The sequence below is a fragment of the Salvia hispanica genome, chromosome 1 (genome assembly GCF_029641045.1).
Source record: "Salvia hispanica isolate PSC_SH4W2 chromosome 1, Shi_PSC_v1, whole genome shotgun sequence".
NCBI lineage: Eukaryota > Viridiplantae > Streptophyta > Magnoliopsida > Lamiales > Lamiaceae > Salvia > Salvia hispanica.
In genome coordinates, this window is record NC_142692.1 from 45877119 (window position 1) to 45894289 (window position 17171).

General features: G+C 34.7%; 2 protein-coding genes across 2 annotated transcripts; both read left to right on the top strand.

Moving 5' to 3' along the window:
- The first annotated feature begins 367 nt into the window (after positions 1–367).
- LOC148933947 (cytochrome P450 71A8-like) lies at positions 368–3333 on the top strand. Its single transcript, XM_089062163.1, has 2 exons — positions 368–1302; positions 2584–3333. The coding sequence occupies exons 1-2, from the start codon at positions 751–753 to the stop codon at positions 3190–3192; spliced, it is 1161 nt and encodes a 386-aa protein (XP_088918289.1). The 5' UTR covers positions 368–750; the 3' UTR covers positions 3193–3333.
- An 8799-nt stretch (positions 3334–12132) lies between these two features.
- On the top strand, positions 12133–14304 carry LOC125223406 (cytochrome P450 71A8-like). The gene is made up of 2 exons (XM_048126543.2): positions 12133–13067; positions 13542–14304. The coding sequence occupies exons 1-2, from the start codon at positions 12168–12170 to the stop codon at positions 14148–14150; spliced, it is 1509 nt and encodes a 502-aa protein (XP_047982500.2). The 5' UTR covers positions 12133–12167; the 3' UTR covers positions 14151–14304.
- The last annotated feature ends 2867 nt before the right edge of the window (positions 14305–17171 follow it).

Sequence of the window (17171 nt, forward strand, 5' to 3'; positions counted from 1 at the left end):
AAACTGCAATTTACTGTTTTTTCGGTCTTATTTTTAATTTTTAATTTTCTGTTTTATTTCCTTATGAACTTCTAGGGTTTTTTAGACGCTTATAAATAGCGTTGCTTTTGTTTTGGGCCGCAGTTGAATTTTGATAAAAATATTTCGTTTTTCATTGAAACTAGGGTTTCTCTGAATTTCTTCTCCGTTCAGTCAATTTTCTCTACACGTTTTGCATCAATGAGGCTCGACTGTTCAAACTCGGTACCAACGGTTCGTGAACTCTAGCATCATCGACTGTTCAAACTCGGTACTATTTTGTTTGCTTAAATAAAAACCCCACACACATTTTTGAGACAAACTACTACTCCATTTTAATAGCCTCATCGATACTCATCTCAGTCCGATACACACCTTTGGACATGGAAGAAAAATCCAACTAAATCCCTTTATTCCCATGGCTCTTCTCTCCCTCATCTTGCTATGGTCCATTACTCGAATCTCCTTTAAATCCTCAAGCAAGAAAAAACTGCCCCCTTCACCACCAAAGCTCCCCATAATCGGAAATCTCCACCAACTCGGATCATCCCTTCCTCACCGCGGTCTCCAATCCTTATCCAAAAAGCACGGCCCGCTCATGCTCCTCCACTTCGGAAGCGTCCCCGTCCTCGTCGTCTCCTCGGCCGAATTCGCCCGTGAAATCATGGTCACTCACGACACCACCTTCGCCAACCGCCCCCGCTTCAAGGCCATGATGAAGATGGTCTACGGATGCAGAGACGTCTCGCTCTCTCCCTATGGCGAATACTGGAGGCAGCTGAGGAGCATCGTTGTTCTCCAGCTGCTGAGCAACAAAAGGGTCCAATCTTACCGCGCGATCCGCGAAGAAGAAGCTGCACTTATTGTGAAGAAGGTTCGAGAAACTTCTGGTGTTCTCCGGTGGACTTGAGTGCGATGTTTGAGAGCTTTAGCAATGATGTGATCGGAAGGTCGGCCTTCGGAGGGAAGCTGAGCGATTCGGAGAATGGGAAGAAGTTTTTGGATGCCATGGCGGATTTGATGGAGCTTTTGGGTGTTATTGATATAGGTGATTTCATACCGTGGCTTGGTTGGATTGGGCGTGTTAATGGTTTTGATAGGAGACTTGATGACACTGCTAAAAGGATTGATCATGTTTTGGAGAGTGTGATTCAAGAACGGATGCAGGAAGAGGTTGGCAAGGAAGAAAGTGGACAATATTTTGCGGATATTTTGCTCGATATCTATAATGATAAAACTACTAATGCCTCTATTGATCGTGATAGCCTCAAAGCAATAATTTTGGTAATCATCTCTGTCTTTGTGGATTGTGCATACTTTATATTTTATCTCACAAGCTTTTTCTAATTCAAAATTTCAATATTTTGAGATTATAAATATTAAGAGTTTATCATATCCTATAGGACTTATTTTTTAACACTTACTGATTTTTAATTTATTATTCAATTGTTGTGATAATTTTTAGTGGATTTGCACGGTTTGATTATTCATGTAGTTTTCTAAATTTTTTTGTTTTAATAGGGGTTAATTGTCACGAAATTTGGTCAATTATAGTCTTTTCTGCATCCTATAAAATTTGAATAACAAATTGTGAACTTTTAGAAATCACAATTATCTAGCTAGGATTTTTTGGGAAAATAATATGTCGAATTGGCAAACACGTACTCTCTCCATCCCACTCAAGATATTCATCTTTTCATTTTAGTTTGTCTCACTCAAGATGTCCACTTTCTATATTTGTAAATAAATCCCCTTCTCATCTCTGCTTATTACTCCCTCCGTCCGCCATTAGAAGTCCCATTCATGGCCAGCACGGGTTTTAAGAAATGTTAAGAAAAATGGGTGGAAAAAAAGTTAGTGGAATACAGGTCCCACTTGAATATACTCCCTCCGTCCCAAGATAAGTGACTTGTATTCCTTTTTGGGGTGTCCCACTATAAGTGACCTATTTCCATTTTTAGCAAAAAGTCATCTCTCCTACTTTATTCTCCACCTACTTTATTCTCTCTTCTCTCCTCTACTTTTCCCTCTCTCATACTTTACTCTCTCCACTTTAACTTATTTAAATACCACTCCTTAAATCCCGTGCCCAAAAGAAGTAGGTCACTTATCTTGGGACGGAGGGAGTATTAGTTTTAAAAGAAATGTGAGTGGAATGAGTTAGTGGAAGGTGAGACCATATTACCATTTATGGTAAAAGTGAACCAGGACTCTTATTCGTGGACGGACTAAAATGGAAAAATGAGACTCTTATTCGCGGACGGAGGGAGTAATATATTCAATCATCTTTTTTACTCTATTTTATCACACACAATTATTCCACCTAAAAATCTTGTTTACTAAAAAATATGGACATCTTGAGTGAAACTGAGGGAGTATAAAATTTGGATGATGTAATGAATTAATAATGACTCATATAATGACATAGTTTTGAGCCAACTCTCTCGCCTACTGCCCACTTCATTTATATACTTAGTTTCATTTTAGTAATATGTGTTGATAAGTCCATTATAATATTATAGTGTTTTTTGTTTTTTCATTTATGTACAATTTATCATTTTGCAGGATGTATTCGTTGGTGGAACTGATACAATATCCACAACTATGGAATGGACAATGTCAGAAATCTTACGACACCCGAAAGTGATGAAAAAGTTGCTGCAAGAAGTAAGAGGAATACTCGAGCAGAAACCAGTGATAACCGATGATGATCTACAAAAAATGCATTACATGAAGGCTGTAATCAAAGAAGCTATGCGTTTACATTCAGCACTCCCACTACTTTTGCCTAGGCTTGCAAGCAAAGATGTACAAGTGAAAGGCTTCGACATTTCTGCAGGAACAATCGTTATGATCAACGCGTGGGCTATAGGAAGGGATCCCGTCTCATGGGAGCAGCCAGAATCGTTTATGCCTGAGAGATTCTTGAATTCTTCTATAGACTTTAAGGGCCAAGATTTTGAGTTGATTCCGTTTGGGGGTGGACGAAGAGGATGCCCTGGGATCGCATTGGCTTCTACTGGGATGGAACTTCTTTTAGCTAATTTGGTTTGGAAATTCGACTGGAAATTGGCTAATGGTGTTGAACCGAAAGAGTTGGACATGAGTGAGAGTCCCGGGTTGACAGTCCATAGAGCCGTTCCTCTTCTTGCACTTGCCTCTCCGGCTACATGATTTGGAACACTATATATTATTGGTTGTTGTTGCAATGAAGATATATATATGTACATTTCAAGTATTCACAAGTTTTATGTGTGGTTTTTGTCAAAGGGCATGCAATGTTTGTAAGTTATAGAATAAAAGTACTATTAACATATGTTTCCCTTCAGTTTATATTTGGCTTTTTCCTATAATTAAATGGCGTATGAATGATGTTTGCCAACAAGGGCGTAGCTAGCAATTTATTTTGGAAGATATAAAAATATAGGAAAATTTTATGAATTTGAGATAGGAAGTATAGTTTATAATTTATATGGATACATGTAATTGGAAATTTAGATTCGCAACAATACATGAATCAGTATATTATGTAATGGATAAATCTGTATCATACTGCTCCATATTTTTCTCTCCTATTTTAAAGATATTCAATTTTTTTTTCTTTTTACTTTATTCATCTTTATAAATTTAAAATATTCAATAATTTTTTTCTCTCTAAACTTATTTTTTTAAAAGAGTGTAATAAACCTCGAGGAAGGGATCAATTTCTTAAAACAAGGGTAAGCCCAATGGACCCAAGGCGAAATCTTGATTTTCAATACCAATCTCAATTTGGTGTTGAACACACCTGATCAATTTGCAGTTTCTATTTTATACCAATCCTCCTAAATCGATTGGATTAGTCAATGTCTATCACATATTAAATCAATAGTTCATATGTTCCAAATACTGTTAAATGATAATGTTCCAAATGTTCCAAATACTGTTAAATGATAATGCTCAATTAGTCGTCCAACTAACAAAATGGAAGTGGATTTATAGTGTAATTTTTAATTAAACATAAATACTTATATAAATTAAATGATAATGCTCAGAAAATAAAAGTTCATGTACGATTATTAAAAAAAATTCTAAAAAAGTATAGGCAATCTAAAGCCTAAACTTTCACATTTACAAAATAAAATGCAATATTTAGAGCCAACACCAACCTTGGGGTTGGCCCAATGGATCAAGGCAAAATCTGGATTTCAACTATCAACCTAGTTGTGAGGGGTGGGGTAGAAGATGTTGTAGAAAAAGTTGTAGGTGATCATCACGGAGTTTGATGGTGGTATTCGGTCTCTGGTTTTTGTAACAATCCTAGTCCTAAATCGACTTGATTTGATTATGTTATTTCTAATTTTTTCCATAAAGTTTAATTGATAAAATCATAAAACCTTTAATACATGTGTTAATTTTCTATGACAGCTTTTTCAATCATGAATCAACATTACGTGTCATTTCGACTACCAACTCCAATTTTGTTGTGGTATGCCAGTTCAATTTACAGTTTCTATTTTCTAAACCAGTCCTAGTATAAATCAACTAGGTTAGATTATGCAATTTCTGATTTTTTTTTCAAACTTAAATTAGTTGATGATATCATAACCTTTAATGAATTACGTTAATTTTCTAGTGAAGATTTTTCGGCCATGAAACAATATTAGGTGTCATATTAATAATCCTTTTGTGGCTAGATGCCTAGATTAGATATTTAGATTGGTTGGTCTAATTGATTCGACAAGAAGTATGAATGAAAGTATGAATCTAAAACGGAGATCTTTTGCTCCAAATATATAACGATAACACTATTAATAGTTTAATGTAATACCGTGGCAACATTCTCTCTCCAGTCATACATCCCTATACATTTATTTTTTCCTTTGTCGTGGTTTTATTTATTGTTTTTCTTTACTAACTAAATTTTGATTTTGCAAATAAATTTAAATTACAAAATTAGTTTTAAAGTAAAATCTGTATATATCAAACTAAAACTAATTTAGATCTTTGATTTCGACATTTTTGGTGGAACATTGGTGACGATCAATACGTGTGGGCTATAGGGATCAGAGAGAATTAAGTGTATAATTAGAGAATTAATTTCAGCCACACATCTTAACATTCCAAATTAATCATATGGTTTAAACAAACTTTCAAATTTTTATGAGAAAATACTTGTTTAAGGCATTTTGGGAATTCAATATTTCAACATGAATTTGCAGCGAATTTATCGTCAACCAATTTTCCCAAATCATTCTTCAATCTGAACTAAATATAGCTTAGGATTTCTTTCAAAAATATGCGATCTGAATCAAATTCAAGCGCGATTTCTCAGATCTGAACCAAATTCAGCTTCGTTCTGATCGAATTCAAGCGCGATTTTATTCGATCGATCAGAGCGAATTAGTTTGGATCGATCAGCGCGACGTCTGGACTCCTTCAAATGGATTCAATTCTGATACATTCATCGGAAGATTATTTCGATTCTGATTCCTCTTCATCGGGAGAGGAAGGAGAAACTGAATCTAAAGGTATTTATCAATTATTATCAATTAAGTGTTGTTGCTCAGCATGATTAGATTGTGTATGATGTGAAAAAACGTTAGAGTGAACTATATGTGACGAACAATGAAGTAAATATGTTCAATATGAGTTGTGTAGTAAATATTGTTTGTATTGAAGTATATTATTCATTACAGTGAAGTACAACATAATTAAAGTGAAGTATTCCAGTGTTAGCGTAAAGTGTTTGTGATTCATGGTTAAAGTGAAGTAAAACATGGTTAGAACGAAGTATTCTAGTGTTATAGTGAAGTGTCTGTCATCTATGCTTGTAGTGCTCTGTTTTTCGATTCAGTGAAGTAAAACAAGGCTAGAGTGAAGTAAAACAGTGTTAGAGTGAAGTATTTGTCATCTATGCTTGTAGTGTTTTGTTTTTCATTTCAGTGATGTAAAACATGGTTAGAGTGAAGTATATTTTTGCTCACAGTGAAGTATATTTTTCTTACAGTGGTTTATGTACCAAAATGCCCCGATGATTTGAAATCAAAAATTGGACAAAGTTTCATGACCATTGATCGTGCATTGGACTTCTACAATAATTATGCTAGATATGTTGGGTTTGACACTCGTAAAAAGGGATCGAAAAAGGAAAAAGATGTCATTACTTGGATTTATGTGGTGTGCAGCCGAGAAGGTACAAAGCAAAGAAAGAATGAACAACATCAGGTGAAACGCAAGCGTTCTTCAATTAAGTGCTTTTGTAATGCTATAGTGTCTTGGAAGTTTTTTATGGGTGTTGGTTATGTTTTATTAAGATACATAATATATTTGTGCCATATACATAATATATTTTATTAAGATACTAAATAATTAAATAACTCACCTTGAGGTCTATCATGAATATACTTCGACCTCTTTTCAGAATAATCAGTAGTATTTCTTTTGGAGGGTTTATCCTCCCTATTCTTCATCCTCTTCTCTGCAACATCTGTTTCATTTGTAGTAAAGCTGTAGTTTTTTGTTTGAAAGGTCTATCCTCCCGATTCTTCATCCTTTTCTCGGCAGTAGCTGCTTCATCCTCATGATTTTTCATCCTTTTCTCCCCAGCAACTGCTTCATTTGCTGAATCTTTATGACCTTTCATTTGTTGTATAGAAATACATAAAATTAGAATATTCTTTCTTTTCATATGCATATAGAATCAAAAGATTGAAATTATTTCATGAAACCTTTAAGTATGTCGATTGGTACAATCTCAGCCGCAATTTCTGCCAATCCTTTTTCCACTGAAATATCAAGCATAATACAAAAATTTTTACTTCATTGTATATAACAGACACTTCACTCTAACACTGGAATACTTCACTCCAACCATGTTTTACTTCACTCTAACCACGTTTTACTTCACTGAAATGGAAAAAGGAGAACTACAAGCATAGATGACAGACACTTCACTATAACGAGAGAATACTTCACTCTAACCATGTTTTACTTCACTGAAATGAAAAACAAAGCACTACAAGTATAGATGACAGACACTTCACTCTTACACTGGAATACTTAACTTTAACCATGTTTTACTTCACTCTAACCATGTTTTACTTCACAGAAATGGAACAATAAAGCACTACAAGAATAGATGACAACCACTTCACTATAGCACTAGAATACTTCACTCTATCTTTGTTTTACTTCACTGAAATGATAAAACAGAGCAATACAAGCATAGATGACAGACACTTCACTATAACAATAGAATACTTCACTCTAACCATGTTTTACTTCACTGTAACTATGTTTTACTTCACTGAAATGGAAAAACAAAGCACTACAAGAATAGATCACAACCACTTCACTATAGCACTAGAATACTTCACTCTATCTTTGTTTTACTTCACTGAAATCATAAAACAGAGCAATACAAGCATAGATGACAGACACTTCACTATAACAATAGAATACTTCACTCTAACCATGTTTTACTTCACTGAATTGGAAAAACAAAGCACTACAAGCATAGATGACAGACACTTCACTATAGCACTAGAATAGTGTAATACTTCACAAAAACTTCACTCTAATAATGTAATACTTCACTAATAATGTAATACTCATGATCGGAGTCTACGGTTGTTGTTTTTCTTTTTTTATCTCGATCAAAACCTACACAAAAAATAGAATTAGTTAACTGTAGTGATTAACTGTAGAATGAGAAATCTAAAACTAAATCATAAACTAGTAGAACAACTTGCATTTTGAAAAATCTTTCTGATTTGGATTCATTGTTCGACTATGGATGGAGGCGACGGCGATTGTAGGCGCGATGGATGAAACGACGGCGATTGCAGGCGCTATGGATCGAAACGACGGCGATTGCAGGAACGAGAAGACGGAGCGACGATGGATGGAGACGACGGGAAAACAGTGAAGGCGAGATCGATTGATTTTCTTAATTAAAATTATTAACCTAATTTTATTAGTGAAATGTCCGTTTTACCCCCGCCTTATATAGTGAAGTAAATTTGTGTTAGAGTGAACTGATTTTTCCTTTAAATTCGAAAATTACATGTGTTAAAATTAGCCCTTGATTTTTTTAATCTTGTGGCTGTGATTTGTTCTCTAGTTATATATTTAAGGGGCATTTGCCACACACTACAAAAAATGCGCTGTTTACCGACGGAATATTCCGTCGGTAATTCCCCAAATTCCGTCGGTAATGTGCTTACCGACGGAAATTCAGACCAAAATTTTCCGTACGTAAATTGCTCGTCGGTCATAGTTACCGAAAGATAAAATCCGTCGGTAATATTTTCGACGGATTCTCCGACCGATTTCTGTCGCCGGTAATGCGAAACCGTCGGTAAATGCCGATTTCTTGTTCACACTAATTTCCGTCGGTAATTATACCAATTCCGTCGGTAACTAGATTCCACTATTTCCGTCGGTAATTAATAAGTATTTTTTACAAATTGATTCTATAATTTACAGTGAGAGTGTGAGACACCTATTTTCATTTATACAGTCAAATCACCTATAATAGCCAAAATAATCCAATAATGAAGATATGATAGATAAAAGGTATATTAGTTAAACATAACCAAAGTACGAATAAAAAAAACACAAAATAGGAAGTTTATATTAAATTTGGAATTGTTGGGACTATCATGATCCGATTCATCTTCTCCTCCATCAATATGTATCAGGTCTGTGAAGCATCATCATCAATGAGTCGTGAGAAATTGGATTGTTGAGACATCAAGATCCGGTTCATCTTCTCCTCCATTGCTGAAATTTTGACACTTTGCGCATCTAAATCTTGTCGAAATTCCCCCCTTATTTCCTCCCTAATTTCCTCCCTTATTTCTCCTCTTAATTCAGCCCTTAATTCATCACGCAATTCATCTCGCAAGGTTTGTGCTCTTGCGGACTCTGTCGAGGTGTAGAACACAAGGTTAGATGCCAAGTTTCCTATCCCGAACATCCTCTTCTTCTTGTCGAGCTTTCCTCCACAAACATCATTGATGAAGATGTCACTCAAATTTGGATTTTCGCCCTTTGTTGCTGCAATCGCTTGCACCTTCGCCTAGATAATAAAAAATTATACACATAACTTAAAACATTGAACTACACCTCAAAAAACATATTACTTGAATAATTGATAACAAATAACCAATATAACAAATAACCAACATCAAGACCAGCCATGGACAAAGAAACTTTAGTCTAAGTAGTACATTCCAAAACTCTATCACATGTAACAGTCTCACTGCAGATATCCCATCCTAGGCAACCTTAATGGCCATTGAATCGTGATTCATGCATAGCTCTTGGATTCATAAAAGTGCAAGTAGAAGAAAGCATCTATGTCCATTGCCATATATTAGGAAATCTCAGACTATGCAAAACAATTTTACATTCTGTTCCAATATACCATCGGACTAAAATAAGCAAATGGAGATATAAATCATATAAGTCTAAACAAATGAAGGTAGAAGAAGCACTTGATCCTAGCAGCAATGGTATCTAAACAGCAACAATGGTATCGAAACAGACTCGAGTTCCCTCAAAGAGACTCGAGTTTCCTCAAAACAGATCAGCTAAACGTAAAGCAAATTTCTAATAGAGCAAATTTTCTGCTAACACATTACATATCACCTCACAATTAGAAGACCAGTGATGGCATATATACCCACTCACAATTAATTCTGCTAACACATTACAAAAACTTCCTACATATATTGATAATATTAAGTAGAAAAAACCCTTATTATAACATAACATGTAAAAGGAGAAGAATGAAGAGTAATACCTCTGTGAAAATGTGAAGTAAAAGAGTGGTGGAAGAGAGCGCTCAAATGAACCCTAGCAAATCCAATTTAAGAAAAACTCAACCAATTCCCCCAAATCCAACCTACACTTGCAATATTTGAATTCGCTGTCACCTTAATTCTTCAAAAAATGGTGTAATGGATAGGTGAAAAGGGGATTCTCACCTTAATTCTTCAAAAATTGGAGGTTAGAGCTGTGGACAAGGGTGGAGTCGAGAAAACAGAATGCCACCGATTTGAGGGGAGGAGACGGTGGTGGCTGTAGGTCAGCGACGGCGATGGCTGTAGCTCGTCGACGGTGCAGGCTGTAGCTCGGCGACGGCGTAGGCTGCAGCTCGGCGACGGCACTGGTGTAGCTCGACGCAGAAGAATGAATGACTTCAGCAAACGGTTGTGTTTTGAATTATTTAATTTAATTCTTAAGATTATTTAATTATCTTATTGTGTATTGGAATATTTAAATTAATTCTTAAGATTACCGACAGATCAATTCGGTCGGTGATAGCTTTACATTAACAAATAGAGAAAAACAATTCCGTGTACAATAAAATGCCACTAAAAAAAGTGAGAAAATTACCGACGGAACTGTTCCCTCGGTATTCCGGCGGTAATCACCGACGGATTTGTGTACGTCGGTAATTCCGTCGGTAAATAGCGCATTTTTTGTAGTGACATATCACTACCCTCTCTCTCTCTCTATATATATATATATATATGACAAATGAAGATATTGGTGTAGCAGAAAAAATATTGATCTTCAATATTATATGGCATTATTTAAGATGAAGACAATTTAATTAATTGGAACCTAAATTATTTTGTCCAAATTCCTTCACTATTTTTATAGGAACAATTTGTGGTGTCACATGAAGTTCTACACATTACGTGATTGTCGTGGTCTGGTGCGACTTTGCGCAGTTTAATTATTTTTAATTTGGATTTTCTTCGTGGCCATTGTATCAGCCTTTGACTCTCAACTTTTAATCTGATAGTTATCAAATTATTTAATAATATCTATAAGGCTTCATCCTACAAAGTGGACCCATTTATTTTCGATAAGTATTTAGATGTATTCATCGTGATAATTTTTTTTAATTTTAAAACAAAAGATAAGTTTTGATATTCAGATTTTGTTTTTAGAATATTTGCTAAATTTTTAAATTTGTTTTTTTACTTAGTTTGTTAGACTGTTTTTGTTAAAAACATATAGAAATTTTCAGAATGTTTTTCATGTACATATTTTTTTAATTAGTGATGCCTCCAAACATATAAAACTTTTTAGAGTATTTTTCATTTGCCTCCAACTCAATGAAACGGCAAACCCGAATGCATTAAGTATCTCATTACAACGTTATAATATTATATGAAAATAGCGGCAAGAATAGAAGGTTTCTCAGTTGAAATGTTTGAACGAAGAACGAAAAAAAATGGCTTATGATTTGATGTTTCGTGCTATTTTGTCGTATTTTTGTATGCTGACGTGAGAAATTATATTTTGTTGTGCTTTGTATTTTTGTAAATCCTTATCTCCCCAAATATTTATGAGAAAAGTTATTTTGGACTTTTAGAATTATTATTGGTATAATAGGTAAATACTCATTGATCACTAGAGATAGTTGAGCCGAATTTCTGGGGTGTGTTAGGGTCCTTACAACTTCTTAGTGTAAAATAGCACAAATCATAGTCGTTGGATCCTTATATTGGATGGTTGTGATAAGCTACATTATTATACTAGAAATCTACATTAATAGGCGAGGTACATTATTAGACTAGAAATCTTTAGTCTAAAATGCTACATTATTGTTCGAGCTACATTGTTAGGCTAAAAATCAACATTATTGGATGATACGTGACATTAATCTAACCGTTAAATCAGAATATCCAATGGACCACACGTGTTTTGTGTTTTCCTAATATTTAGTGTAAGAATATGAATACAGAGGTGCATTAAAATGACAACACTTCTTAAAATAACATCAGACCATCATTCCTAGCCGATCATTTGTACACGTGGATGAATAATAAGCTGACATGTGACAATAAAAGAAAAAGCTCAAGTGCAAAAATCTCAGACAGCAATATACAACACTGTAAACAACAATTTTTTCTTGGCCAGCAATATCCAACAAGCTATACAACAATCTATAAATTATTGTGTAGCGTTTATAATGTTGCAAGATATATGGTGTCACGGTGCTACAACACAGACCTATGAATATATCCATATAGTTATCACACTCAGTTAGTATTACTACTATTTTTTTAAAGCATAAAGCAAACAACTTACTCCATTTTAAAAGCTTCACTTAAACTCATCTCAGTTCGATACACACCTTAGACATGGAAGAAATCCAACTAAATCCCTTAATTCTCATGTCTCTTCTCTCCCTCCTCTTGCTATTATCCATTACCCGAATCTTCTTCAAATCATCAAGCAAAAGGAAACTGCCCCCTTCACCACTAAAGCTACCCATAATTGGAAATCTCCACCAACTCGGATCATCCCTTCCTCACCGCGGTCTCCGGTCCTTATCCAAAAAGCACGGCCCGCTCATGCTCCTCCACTTCGGCAGCGTCCCCGTCCTCATCGTCTCCTCCGCTGAATTCGCCCGTGAAATCATAGTCACTCACGACACCACCTTCGCCAACCGGCCTCGCTTCAAGGCCATGAAGAAGCTGGCCTACGGATGCAGAGACGTCTCCCTCTCACCCTATGGCGAATACTGGCGGCGCCTGCGAAGCATCCTTGTTCTCCAGCTGCTGAGCAACAAAAGGGTCCAATCTTACAGCTCAATCCGCGAAGAAGAAGCTGCACTTATTGTGAACAAGATTCGAGAATTTTCTGGTGATGCTCCGGTGAACTTGAGTGCGATGTTTCAGAGCTTTAGTAATGATGTGATCGGAAGATCGGCCTTTGGCGGGAAGCTGAGCGATTCGGAAAATGGGAAGAAGTTTTTGGATGCCATGGCGGATTTGATGGAGGTTTTGGGGGTTATTGATATAGGTGATTTTATACCGTGGCTTGGTTGGATTGGACGTGTTAATGGTGTTGATAAGAGACTTGATAACACTGCTAAAAAGATTGATCAAGTTATGGAGAGTGTGATTCAAGAACGGATGCAGGAAAAGGGTGGCAAGGAAGAGAGTAGAGAATATTTTGTGGATATTTTGCTTGATATCTATAATGATAAAACTGCTGATGCTTCTATTGATCGAGATACCCTCAAAGCAATACTTTTGGTAATCATCTCTCTCTTTGTGCATACTTCTATTGTATCTCACTTTTTTTTTTATTTAAAATTTCAATTTCATGTTATTTATAAATATTAAGAGTTTATCATATCCCATACTTATTTTATAACATTTACTAATTTTTTATTTATTATTCAATTTGTTGTGATAATTTTTAGTGGATTTTTATGTTTTAATTATTCATGTAGTTTTCTAAAAGTTTTTTGTTTTAGTGAGGGTTAATTCTCACGAAATTTGGTCAATTATAGTCTTTTCTGCATCATTTAAAATTTGAATGATGACAAACAATGATGTTTTAGAAATCGCAATTATCAAACGATGATTTTTTTGGGAAGATAAAATGTTGAGTTGGCAAACGCATGTAAAATTTGGATGACGTGAATGAATAATGACACTTACGCGCCAACTTATTCATATCTCTCTCACCTACATGACACTTATGTACAATTAATCATTTTGCAGGATGCATTCGTCGGTGGAACTGATACAATATCCACAGCTATGGAATGGACAATGTCAGAACTCTTACGACGCCCCACAGTGATGGAGAAGTTGCAGCTAGAAGTAAGAGGAATTGTGAAGCAAAACCAAGAGATAACCGATGATGATCTACAAAAAATGCATTACTTAAAGGCTGTGATCAAGGAAGCTATGCGTTTACATCCACCGGTCCCACTACTTGTGCCTAGGCTTGCAAGCAAAGATGTGCAAGTGAGAGGTTTCGACATTTCTGCAGGAACAATTGTGATGATAAATGCATGGGCTATAGGGAGGGATCCAGTGTCCTGGGAGCAGCCAGAAACGTTTATGCCTGAGAGATTCTTGAATTCTTCTATAGACTTCAAGGGCCTAGATTTCGAGCTAATTCCATTTGGGGGTGGACGAAGAGGCTGCCCCGGGATCACATTGGCTTGTGCCGGGATGGAGCTTCTTTTAGCTGATCTGGTTCAGAAATTCGACTGGAAATTGGCTAAAGGTGTTGAGCCGAAAGATTTGGACTTGAGTGAGAGTCCCGGGATGACGGTCCATAGAGCCGTTCCTCTTGTTGCACTTGCATCTCCTGCTACATGATTTGGAACTATCATTGGTTGTAGTTGCAATGAAGTTTCAAATAATACTGCATGTATATATTTGTAGATTTTAAGTATTCAAAAGTTTTATGTGGTTTTTGTTGAGGGCATGCCATGTTTGTAAGTTAAAGAATAAAAGCACTGTATGAGATATATTTGGCTTTTTCCCATCTCTATGAATTAATTATGACTGCTAACAAGGGTTTAGCTAGGATTTTATGTTAGAAAGACACAAAATTATAGGAAAATTTTATGTATTTGAGATAGGAAGTAACTATACATGAACAAGTATTTAGTTTAGCTAGTTTATATGGAGTATATAACTGGATTTGTATATTCGCAACAATACATGTAGTGGATAAATCTGTTTATGTAGTGGATAAATCTGTATCGTACTGCCCATATAGAACAATCAAGGAATATTACTACTAGTCACCACAAAATACAATCATATTTAGTTTATCCAATTTCCAAATAGAAACCCTTCTACAATTACAATACATCTAAGAGAAAAGATACATCAATCTTCTTGGAACTCACCTAATTATAAGCATATTAAGTATATAATATTATGAAATTATTACTCTCTTGATTTTATTTAAGCGAAACAGTATTTTTTGGCATGAAATTTTACGTACCACTGTTAATTTCTTAAGTATAAAGAAAATAAAGTACTACTATTTTTGTTTTTAGAAATGTATTTCTTCAAATAAAATATTTTAAAAAAATGTGTTGGAAACTAATGGACGTCTAAAGTCTAGTTGTTCCATCTGTCCTGCGTCTATATTCCTTTTTCGTTTGCACCAACAAAACTAAAACTCTATACTTATTGAGGAAATAATTTAAATATTTAAATAAACTTTTTTTTTCTTATTTTATTCTTTTATCCTACTTTAAAATATTTAATAATTTTTTTTCTTTCAATTTATTTATTTTTTCTACTTAAAATTTCAATTTTTTTTTCAATAATAAAAATGTTTAAATTCTCGTGGTATCTAGAAAACCGATCAACTTCATAAAATAAGAGTACTAAAAGATTAACGACATGCATATATGTACTTGGGCTTCTATTTTAAGAGCCCACACCAACCTTATATCCAATAAACTGGGGTTGGCCCAATGGACCCACCTAAATCGACAGGATTAGATCATGTTAATATTACAAGGAATATTGATTCCTAAGGGGTCGTTTGGTTATTAACATGGGTAATGTCTATAATCGGGCTCCCCAATGGTGTATAATCTGAGGATGTCTTGACTAATTACAAAACTGGCATTTGGTTGAATATAGCCCAAATTAAAACAAGGCCCAACCCCTCATTTGGTTGACTGTAGTGGTATGGACTGTTAAGTTGTGCTGTCTATTTTGCCCCTAGGGTTACAGACGAATTTCAGGATTGTGCAGACATAAAAACGCGAATTCCTTTTAGACTTTCATCATTCGCGCGGTTTTTTTTTTTTTCAGAGCAGCCTCCCCCTATCGGTGGCGATTGCAAAATTCCTCTTAAGACGATCTAAATCATATCCAGGTTAGATTATTTGTTTGTATTTTACTCATCTCCTGATTTAAACCTAGTTTTATGTTGTGATTCTTAGTTTGCCCTTCCATTATGCACTCCTTCTCTACTAAATTCATGACTAGATAAACCTAGTGGTTGTGGTGTATGATGTGTGTATGTCACTGAAATTTCGATGTAAAATGATGTGCCCTTCCATCAGGCACATCCATCAATGCCGGCTAATAAACTCCCAAAATTTTCGTGATACTAACACGTCGATTGTTACATGAATAGTGCGGGCCTAACATTATAAAAACGGGCCTCAGCCTAGCAGCTTTAAGTAACCAAACGCTATGTATATTGCAGATATGAATTATAATATGTCTGAAACCTAACAACCAAACGGCCCCTAAAACTATGACCTTTGGTCAAATTTTGGTATTTTCCACGAACTTTAAAATTGGTCTACAATATCACAAACTTTGCATTTTGTTTGTTATTTCCCATCTCAACTCAAATAAAATATATTTGGAGAAAAACTAATCCTACGTAGACAACCGTGAAAAATATTTGCAATATTTTAGACCATTTTTTAAGTTCTTGATAAGTATGATAAAAGTCACGGAAAAATTCACATTGAACTAGTAGTGCCAAGTAGGATATAAAATGCAAGTAACGTAAGTTAATCAGATATGATGATTTAACTGCATGGAAAATAACAAATAAAATGTAAAGTTTGTGATATTGTAGACCAATTTTTACGTTTGTGAAAAATACCAAAATTTGACCAAAGTTTATGATTTTAGAGACTAATATCCCTATTAACAACTTTAATTCAGCAATATAATGGCCCCGATCTTATCTATATCTTATATGCGGATAGTCACCAATATCATAAACTAAGGTATTTTATATATTTTTTTTATGAACTTCAAAATTGATTGCTAAAATCATACTCCTAACATTTAACCGATTGTGTTAATTTTTACAGCTCATTTTTCAGCTATGAATCAATATTACCTGTCATTTTAATAATCCTATGTGGATTTGAGTCGATGCTAGATGTTCCGTGGCTAGATTAGATTGTCGTACTTTTATTTATTGTTTCTTTCCCAACTACGTTTCGATTTTGCAAATAAATATTACTATCATTATTTAAAGTTAAATTTGTACTTATTCCGATCTCTATTAAATATCTCATATTTTCTTAGTCGTGATCCTAATAGATACCACATTCTATTTTTATATTTTCTCATAAATATTGGACTTATGTTCCACTAATTTATTATACTCACAATTATTATAAAATTAATAAAATAAATGTATGGCTTAGAATTCACAAACTTTTTTCACTCAATTTTTTTTAACAAAGTCAAATAATATTTTAAAAACAGCAAACAGATTTATATAGGAAGGAAGTAGTATATATCAATCAGATTTATAGTATCTCTTAATTTCAAGATTTCTGCAGGACAATCGATGCGTGTGGGCTATCGGGATATATTGACCTCCATCTATATGTC